The following is a 10,708-nucleotide window of genomic DNA, read 5'->3' as shown; positions in this document are numbered from 1 at the left end:
ACCTCACACACCAGCTCAGGCTCCTTCCCCACCAGAGAGGTGACATTCCATGTCCCAAGAGCCAGCTTCTGTAGCCGAGGATCAGACCGCCAAGGTCCCCGCCTTCAGCCACCACCCATCCCACATTGCACTTGAGCCCTTTGGCCCCTCCCATAGGTGGTGAGCCCATGGGAAGCACTGTTCAACCCATCATCTGAAAATTGAAAGAGTACGGCACAGCTGCAAATCTACCAAGACATAGCAATCCACCTAAACCAACAGCCATTAATCTGAAAAGCAGTCAAGAAGACCATGGTAAGACCAAAGATCCACAGCTCAGATGAGACAATCTGTCCAGAAGACTTAGTTGTGCACCACAAATCTGTCCTTTATGAAAGAGTGGAAGAAGAAAACCATTGTTAAAAGAAAGCCAGAAGAAGTCCTGTTTGCAGATCAGACCAAATCAACACAGTACATCACCATGAACAAACATCCCCACTGTGAAATGTGGTGGCAGCATCATGTTGTGGGAATACTTTTTTCAGCAGGAACAGCGAAGAACAGATTTGATAAGAAAATGGATGGAGATAAATACAGACCAATGGCAGAAGAAAATCTGTTAGAAGTTGTAAAAGACTAGAGACTGGGATGGAAGTTCACCTTCCAGCAGGATAAGGACCCATAACATTTAGCCAGAGCTACAATGGACTGAGTCAGATCAAATAATTTTCCTATGTCAGAATGGTTCAGTCAGACCTAAATCCTGGTATTATGTGGTGAGACTTAAACACTGGTGTTCACAGACATTCTCCATCCAATCTGACTGAGCTGCAGCTGTTTTCCAAAAAAGATAAGCAAAAATTTCAGTCTCTAGCTGTGTAAAGCTGAGAGAGACAAACCCCAGAAAACTTGCAGCTAGAACTGCAGCCAAAGGTGATTCTACAAAGTATTGACTCAGGGGGGTTGAATTCAAAAGCACACCACACTTTTCAGATTTGTATTTGTAAAAAAAACCAACTATGTATCATTTTTCTTCTACTTCGCAGTTAAGATCTACTTTGTGTTGGTCTGTCACATAAAATTTCAGTAAAATATTTTAAAGTTTGTGACTGGAATGTAACAAAATGTGGAAAGTTTCAAGGGTGATGACAACTTTTTCAAGACTCTGGAGATTGTATGTGTTAGTGATAGCATTAAAGGATTACACACTAACACAGGTCCGCACCTGGAATATTAACATTTCTGAACCTGGTTATTAGATGCAAATTAGCAACAAAATCTAAAGATAAGAACAAAAGCCTTCCTAAATTTCAAATTAATCAAGTTAAACTTTAAAAGTTATCTGTCATTATGAAGTGTGGTCCCATGCAAAAAATAAAAATAAAAATCAGATAAGATAAAATAAGACATACGATAAAACTTTATTGATCCCACAATGGGGAAATTTGCACGTTACTGCAGCCCAATAGAGGAAAGGGTAAGATAAAATAAAGAAAAAAGATACTAAAAAAAAAAACACTATACACATAGAATATATAACAATTAAAAAGTAACCTACAACAAGGAAGATGCTAATTGTTCATAACTTTTCTACTGAACCCGGCTTCAAAATGGCCAAAATATCCCTTTAATAGCATTTAATAAATATTTCCTGAACTGTTAATATAGTGTCTAGACTGCCAAAGACAAACAGTCATAAATAAAGGGAGTTAACTCACATACCTTGGCCCACCAGCTGGACAGAACAAAGTAGGTGTTGACATTCTCCTCTCCAAATTGTTCTGCCACATAAAGACCAAGTGAACCATACTTGTCGTAGATGTTCTTCTTGGTGGAGTCAACCAGGATGGAGTGAGCATTATTTATTTCTTTAAACTTTTCTGCTGCCTCAGGGTTGTCTGGATTTTTATCAGGATGAAACTTCAAAGCCAGTTTCCTGTACACAAAAACATGGAATCAAAAAATTACTTATGTGGTGCTCATTTTTCTATCAGCACACTTCTGAACTTCTATTGAGTGGGAAGTTTTTGGTTGTGAGAGGCAAAAAAGCAAGAAAGCTGAACTTGTTTAGAGAATTGTTTCATCAAAATATTTCTAGACTAAAAGATAATGACTTTATTCAAATGACATTCCCTGGAAAATCTTGTGATGACGTACCCAAAGGGCTCCTCAAATATATACATATTAAAACCCTTTAAAACCTCCCAAATTAATAAAACCCTGACAAAAGGTACAAATTATGAATCCAAGATCCTGAAACAAGCAACTTAACTCAACTGGGGAAGAAACACTAACATCTGTGGAGGAAATTTGCACCAACAACAACCTAAGAAGGATTAGCAAAATGGTGTTGGTGCAAGAAAATTTGTGGCAGTGATAAACTTATTCTCCAAGAGATAAAAGCTGGTAAACAACAAGCTTCACTCCAAGACAGCCCAAAAAAATCCAGTCCATCTCTGGACTATTAGCAATGTTAGACAAACTAAGTTCCAGAGTGGCCAAGGTGGTAGAAGAAAAGTGTAGAGGTTTAACAGTGTGCTATGTTCGTGTGTGAAGAAAGATTGAGAGTTGTTATTGTCAGGAGAACATTGTACCAGAACAGGATGTTATGATAATGTAAAAAGCAGTTTGGGAAAAGAACGTGCAGGTTAGTTTGACCCAGTGATAATGACTGGGTTGTCTCCAAGAACTGACAGAAGTTAGGAGGTAGCCGCCAGAAGGTTTTGTAAGTCATAGAGCGTTCAAGATTGGTTAGAATTGTCACAATACACACAGTTGTATTGTTTCTGTATAAATATGCCCAGTCAGAATCAGACTTTGGGATTTTGGGATATTGTGAATGTAAACCAAGGTGCTCTGAAATAAATACCCCCGTTGGCTAACAGAAAGGAGGGAGCCATTTCTCTGCCTCATTATTTCTTGCAATGCTATTCTGTCAGCTGAACCTTTTCTACCACAAGAGCAGGTCGGAAAGTCAGAGAAATGCATGCAGCAAAGCTGAGTAATGAAAATAACTTTTGAACTGAAAAAGTTGATCTATTCGTGAACTACAGCATGCGGAACAACATACACAGTATAAATCTCAAGGAGGGATGTGAAAGAAGCAACCCTGTCACTTTCTTTAATAACTGGATCCTGCCCACTTTGGGATGGACCTATTTTACTGACTCCTTGATAATACAGCGAGTGCACTGGGCATTTGGACCACATCCACTGACCGATCAGAGACCACAACCTGTGCTGGTCCATCTGCTCAAATATCAAGACTGGGATTGATACTGGCGGGTGGTACGTAAAACTGGCGCAAGTTGTGTAAACAACGGAAGTGCTATGGACAACGTTGGCCCTGTGTTGTTGCTGTTTTTTAAACTTATGGGGATTCTCCTGAGCCTTCAGGAAGAGAGGCATAGTGGAAGAAATGCTCTGGATGCCGCGATTGTTGCGCAGAGTAGAACAGGTGTTATCTGCCAGAGATTTCAGGCTTTACAGCGCCTTCAGCTGAGCCCGTGTAAAAGGGGCATTAGTCTCTAGCCTCTTGTACAACTCATCATATGCCTTCTGTTTTTCCTTTGCTACCTCTCTCTTTGTCCTACATTGCATCTCCCTATATTCCTGTTTAGTACGCTCGCTGTCCCATTTCTTCTGGCTAACCTCTTCCTCTGGATAATCGATTCCTGCGGTTCACTTCTCTACTACCAGATTTCCTTATCATCTTTTCTCTGTCCAGATGACACACTAAGTACCTTCCTACCTGTCTCTCTAATCACTGTGGCTGTAGTAGCCCAGTCATCTGGAAGGTCTTTCTTACCACCCAGAGCCTTTAACAACACCTTTCTGAACTCCTCACAACATTCTTCCTTCCTCAACTTCCACCATTTGGTCCTCTTCTCTGCCTTTACTCTTTTCCTTTTCATCACCACAACAGTCATCCTACACACTATCATCTGGTGCTGTCTGGTCAGACTCTCCCCTGCCACAACCTCACAGTCCACAATCTCCCTCAGGTTACGTCTTCTACACAGAATGTAGTCTACTTGTGTACTCCTGCCTCCACTCTTATAGGTCACCCTGTGTTCCTCCATCTTTTGGAAATAGGTGTTGACTACAGACATTTCTATCCTCTTGACAAAATCCACCACCATCTGTCCATCCTGGTTCGTTTTTTTGACACTAAACCTGCCCATCACTTCTTCATCTCCTCTGTTTCCTTCACTAACATGTACATTCAGATATGATCTAATCACCACTCTCTCCTCCCTGCGAATACTCTCTATCACTTCATCAAGATCCTTCCAGAATTTCTGCTTCTACCTTCAGACACGTCACTCTGTCTGACTCTCTTTTCATCTCAACTACATTTCTTGCCAACTTCTCCTTTAGAACAACCCATACTCCTTTTCTCTTCCTATCGACAATGGTAAAACAGCTACCCCAATGCTGTGAGCCTCGCTGCTCTTCCACTTTGTCTCTTGTACACATAATACTTCCTCCTCTGCATCATGTCAACCAGCTCTCTACATTTGCCTGTCATTGTTCCTACGTTTAGAGTTACTACCCTCAGTCCTACACTCTTGACTTTCTACTTCTCCCTCTGTCTCCTGGCATGTTTCCCTCTTCATGGTCTTTGACTAACAGTAGCACAATTTCAACAGCACCGGTGGTGGTTGTTGTTAACCCGGGCCTCAATGGATCCGGTATTATGTTGCTTGGATGAACTCACATGTTAATTCTGGCAGAAGTGTTTTATGCCGGATACCCTTCCTGACAAAAGCCTCACCATTTAGAAGAAGAACTTCATTTAAAAATGGAACTTTATAACAATTTCTAAGAAGACAGACAACCACATTCTAAAACACTTTGTCAATGTATGCTGTATGAAGCATAAAATCATTGGCCTGGAATAAGGGTTATCACCCAAAACACCTCTGATCCAGAACAAACTCATAAAAATGACTCGAAAATAAGATCTACACCTGAAGCACTGTTATAAAAGAAGACTTTTAATGCCATTTGAACAATTAAAGAGGAAATTGGCTTATCTTGGAAAACTTTCAATTGCCATCTTCATTTCAGATTCTTTCTTTAAGCTAACCTTGGTCCTGAAATAAGTCTACTGGTGTTTACTGATGTAGAAAAATCTTTTCACAAAGGAAGTTCATTTCTAAAATGGGATCTTTTCTGTTGAATATTTATTGTGTAGACCCCAAAATGGGTTTACACAGGTCCAGAGAAAGATTGGAGTCAGATTTGAATATCACAATTAAGGAACAGTTAGTCAGATTTATGCCAGGAAAGTCTATCAGCCACTACATGAGGACATTAAGAAATGGCAAATCTGCCCCTTCACAAAATCTCTTCTGACTAGGCATGGGCTGGTATAAGATTTTGATATTATGATAACCTTGAAAATAATACTACAGTTTCAAGATATCACAGTATTAAACAAAAAAAAATTAAAAACATGATTTGATTTTAATTAAAAATAGCAATGCAAATATTGTTACTAATGCTGCATAAATAATATCACATATTGCTTAATAAGGATATCATAGGTATAAAGTATATATTGTTTACTTATATTATTGAGAGGCCCTGTGATGGACTTGTGATCTGTCCAGGGTGTCTCCCGCCTCTCGCACAGTGATGGCTAGAGATAGAGATTCTGTGACCCAGAAAGAAGAAGCGGGTAAAGTAAATGGATGCATGTATTGACTTATAGTGAGAGGGTTATTTGCTGTCTCATCCTTAATAATGTAAAAAAAATCCACAGACACACATGAAGTTTATTTTGGTTCCATTTAAAAAAAATTTTTTTTTACCTCTTTTCCTTAAGATCTATTTCTGGGAGACATCCTTCATGGAGTGAACACATGAGGCAGCCTCTGAACTCAAGCTGATGTGAATAATTTTAATTTATATAAGTTATGTAGCTAGTCATGGTATTTATTTGCATTTATCTATTGTATTGTATATGCTGTTAATGTAAGTGGCCTTTCACTTTCGAAAAAATGTGTAATCTGAGACTATTTGAACAATGGATCATTTCTGTAAACAATGGAACAGGAATAGGGTCAGGTTTAAGATGAATGTTGTGCTGCTGTGCCTGATGACTGCTGTAATCTGCCCTGCTGTGAATGAGAACCCATGTAATTCTGCTTTCTTGATAGAATTTTTCTGAGCTCTTTTGGCCTATGATCATAATCCAGTTCTTCTCATTACTTATGGTTATTTATCTTGTTTACTAACATCATATCCACACAGAGTAATTTTAATTTTAATGCACAGACACAAATAAGGACACTGAGAAAACACAAGTGAACACATTGACACTTGTGTTTAAAACCAGTGTCAGCTTTTTTCTGAACTCAGAACCGAATATCAACCATTTTGTGATCTGCTTTTTAATCTATAACATTTTTATAAAATTCATAAAATTTATTCATTTTTATAAAGATCTTTGTTTACCGGTTGATTGACATCCCTCCTATGGTCTCAAAATCTGGGTAGTGATGGAAAGAACAAGATCTCAAATACAGGCAGTTGAAATGAGTAGGACAGCTGGGCTATCCTTAAAGTCTTAAGCTTTTAAATACAGTATATACAGATCTTCAGTCTGTGCTAGGCACAGTTTCATGCAAGGTTGGATCCTACATCAAGCTCAGTAAACTGAAGCAAGGTTTACAAAAATATTTGATACAGTGTCCCCTCTGTGTGAATGATTACGACAGGCCACAGCAAATTACTCACACATTTTAGACCTGTAGGATTTGGTCTGAATTTTTTCTTACCTTGTCTAATGTAACTGAAGAGGATATCACTCCTAATATTTTAACTGCCTTGTTCAGGGTGTAGCCTACTTCAGTCATTCCCATCCCAACCCACAGTGGGGTCATAAAAAAAATTTTATGGGTCACCAAATTAATTTCTTAAAAATGTTATTTTCTGTTATCATGAATTATGCATGCAGTTCATCATTTAGCCACAAGATGGAGTCTGTTGCTTTTGTAACTGCAGTCATGGTGGTGATCTATTCTACCTGAAGGAGAAAAATGGACGATTGGTTAATAAAAAAGGCAGGCACTGCAAAAGACCAAGCTACATCTCATGAAGATTACTCTCCAGAGAATAAGTATCAATGCAAAAGGAAAACTGTAAGTCTAAAAAAAGCATCAACAGAAACTGATAACCAGACCCTCCAGGATTTGGCGATGTTGTGATCGCAACTATTAATGCAAAATCAAGCAAACCCCGTGAAATCGCAACTTTTTGCAACTATGTCCTAAACACCGCAACTTTCCCGCAACTTTACCCCCAAAAACCTCACGAAGAGATGTGACGTCACATCCTGTTAACATCAGAATGCCGGGAGCATGCAGGAGCAGCGACTGAAGCCAAAATGTGCGCTAATGCTTCACATTTGCCCACAAAGATTTCAGCAAAGGACCGCGCAAAACATTGCAGTGAAGTTAGTATTAAGTTAGATATTGGATATTCGCGCTCCGTGGAGTTAGCGTTCTCTGCCAGCCCCTTCTCTCATGCGCAGTGGTTCACTTAGGGACGGCTGGCCGACACTAGCGTTCCTGTTTCGGGTCAGCCGTGAGCTACACGCCGCTAACTCCGCGGAGCGCAAATATCCAACATCCATCTTAAAACTAACTTCACTGCGGTCGCAAAACAATTTCCTACCCAGATGCACGAGAAAGGGGGGAAGCTGTTTTGCACGTCCTGCAGTGTAATCATTGAACATGAACGCATCGACAAACACTTTGTGTCTGCAAAACATGTGAGGAGAGCTGCAGACGAGGGACAATCCAGAAATGGTCATGAATGTCAGTTTATAAGCTATCAAAGTTCTCAAATAAAGCACCTTTTGAGAATGTCAATGTTTGTTGGTAATTATCTTACAAAACTAGTACGTATTTTTGGTTTATATATTAAAAGTTATAGTTTTTTATTGATTTTAGTAAAAAAAAAAAAAAAATCGCAACTTTTAGGAAAATGCCCCGCGAAATCAAGCATTTTAGCTCGCAACAATCACAAAAAATGCACGCAAAATCCTGAAGGGACTGGATAACACTGAAAACGTTAACAAAGCTGATGAGAGGCGCCATAACAACGATGAATGCACAGAAATCCCCTCCACCAAACGCCTTCAATCTGAGGAGAGCGGAAAACACAGAAACAAAGGACAGGAAGCAAAGAAAAAAAAAAAAAATCCAGGTCAAGGCCTTACAAAGACTATTTCTTAAATTATGGTTTTGTAAATTATTCTAACCCAAACCAAGAAGCAAAACCAATGTGTGTAATATGCCATGAAAAACTTGCAAATGAAAGTTTAAAGCCAACCAAACTAAAGAGACACCTAGAAACTGTTCACAGTGAGTTGGTTAATAAACCACTTGATTTTTTTCAAAGAAAGGTACAGGAGATAAAATCATCTGCTGATCTTCTATGCAGAAATGTGACATTGAATGACAAAGCTCAGCTTGCATCATACATGGTTTCTTAGCGTGTGGACACAGAGAAAAAGCCTCACATGATTGCAGAAAAATTAATCCTGCCTGCTGCAATAAACATGGTTAGTATAATTATCCATAAAAAACTGCAGATAAATTAAAATGCATTCCACTGAGTGACAACACGGTTTCCAGAAGGATTACTGATATTTCAAGCAACCTTGAGGAGCAGCTTCTTTCAAGACTGAAGACTGCAGGGGACGTTTCAATTCAGCTGGATGAAAGCACAGATGTTGCAGACTGTGCAACTTTGTTGATCTACGTGAGGTATGCCTGGGAAAAAGAATTTGTGGAGAACTTACTATGCTGCTTGACTATTCCTACTGTGACCGATACAAGTCAGTGGCCGGGCGTTGGGGACCTCTGCTCTAGCGGACCTGGTTCACCTGTATCAGCATTTATATGATCTCTCTATGTGAGTTCTGAAAGATAATCAAACGGTTCAAAACTCCCGGAAGGATACTGCATCGACTAAGCTCAAGTATAAATGCCTCCACCGCACACTCAGGTCTGCGCACTGTGGACAGAGCCCTGCACGACTAACTGAGCCTTAATGCTGCAAGCGTGTGGCTTTGAAGTTAAACAAAGTCGTACTAAAACATTCCGACTTCTTACATATATAAGGCGCTCCGGATTATAAGGTGCACTGTCGTTTTTTGAAAAAATCGAAGGCTTTTAAGTGCGCCATATAGTCCGGGAAATACAATAGTAAAAGTTATCTATCTAAGAAAGCAAGAAGACTCTGTTGAATTTTCACTTTGTCGCAATCTTCCATCATGAGCAGCACATAGGCAACAGTGGAAAGGAATGACTCCAAACCTCCAGCAGAACCAGAACAAGGTTCAGGATGGGCAGTCATCTGTCGAGACAGATGACTGCCCATCAGTCATCTCGTATTGATCTAACTCATTCCATTATAGCTCTGGATAAATGTTTTGGGTTGTTATCCTGCTGGATGGTGAACCTCCATCCCAGTCTAGTCTTTTACAATATCTAACAGATTTTCTTCTACCATTGGTCTGTATTTAGCTCCATCCATCTTCTTATCAACTCTGTTCTTCGCTGTTCCTGCTGAAAAAAAGCATTCCCACAACATGATGCTGCCACCACATTTCACAGTAGAGATGTTAGTTCATGGTGATGTACTGTGTTGATTTGGTCTGATCTGCAAACAGGACTTCTTCTGGCTTTCTTTTAACAATGGTTTTCTTCTTCCACTCTTTCATAAAGGACAGATTTGTCTCATCTGAGCTGTGGATCTTTGGTCTTACCATGGTCTTCTTGACTGCTTTTCAGATTAATGGCTGTCGGTTTAGATGTATTGCTATGTCTTGGTAGATTTGCAGCTGTGCCATACTCTTTCAATTTTCAGATGATGGGTTGAACAGTGCTTCCCATGGGCTCACCACCTATGGGAGGGGCCAAAGGGCTCAGTTGCAATGTGGAATGGGTGGTGGCTGAAGGGGGGGACCTTGGTGGTCTGATACTCGGCTATAGAAGCTGGCTCTTGGGACATGGAATGTCACCTCTCTGGTGGGGAAGGAGCCTGAGCTGGTGTGTGAGGTTGAGAGGTTCTGGCTAGAAATAGTCGGGCTCATCTCAAAGCACGGCTCCTTGAGAGGGGTTGGATACTTTCAATCTGGAGTTGTCCCTGGTGAGAGGCGCCGAGCAGGAGTGGGCATACTTGTTGCCTGTACGATGGGGTTTACCCCGGTGAACAAGAGGGTAGTCTCCCTCCGCCTATGAGCGGTGTTCTGTTGTTGGACTTCTTTTCTTGTCATGGATTGTCCATAACGAACACCATGTTCAAACATAAGGGTGTCGTGGGCTAGTGGGAGGAATACTTTGAAGACCTCTTCAATCCCACCAGCACGTCTTCCATTGAGGAGGCGGAGTCGAACGCCTTCTCCAAGTCCACAAAACACATGTAGACTGGTTGGGCGAACTCCCATGCACCCTCAAGGACCCTGCTGAGGGTATAGAGCTGGTCCAGTGTTCCACGGCCAGGGTGAAAACCACACTGCTCTTCCTGAATCCGAGGTTCGACTATCCAACCTTACCAGGGAGGCTTAAGAGTGTGATCCCTCTGTAATTGGAACACACCCTCTGGTCCCCCTTTTTGAATAAGGGGACCACCACCCTGGTCTGCCAATCCAGAGGAACTGCCCCTGATGTCCACGCGATATTGCAGAGTCGCGTTAACCAACACAACC

At 40.7% G+C, this 10,708-nt stretch overlaps 1 protein-coding gene across 1 annotated transcript in view; it reads right to left on the bottom strand.

Moving 5' to 3' along the window:
• The window catches only part of LOC108250532 (dnaJ homolog subfamily C member 5), a 33,126-nt gene that overhangs the window by 8,240 nt on the left and 14,178 nt on the right, over positions 1-10,708 (bottom strand). Inside the window, exon 3 of the mRNA XM_037977118.1 lies at positions 1,702-1,915. Within this exon, the coding sequence (XP_037833046.1) occupies positions 1,702-1,915 (214 nt within the window). The remainder of the gene's footprint in view (positions 1-1,701; positions 1,916-10,708) is intronic.

Source organism: Kryptolebias marmoratus, linkage group LG8, assembly GCF_001649575.2.
Source record: "Kryptolebias marmoratus isolate JLee-2015 linkage group LG8, ASM164957v2, whole genome shotgun sequence".
NCBI classification, from domain to species: Eukaryota; Metazoa; Chordata; class Actinopteri; order Cyprinodontiformes; family Rivulidae; genus Kryptolebias; species Kryptolebias marmoratus.
Note: the sequence above shows the minus strand (reverse complement) of the source record. Positions and strands in the feature narration are given on the sequence as shown.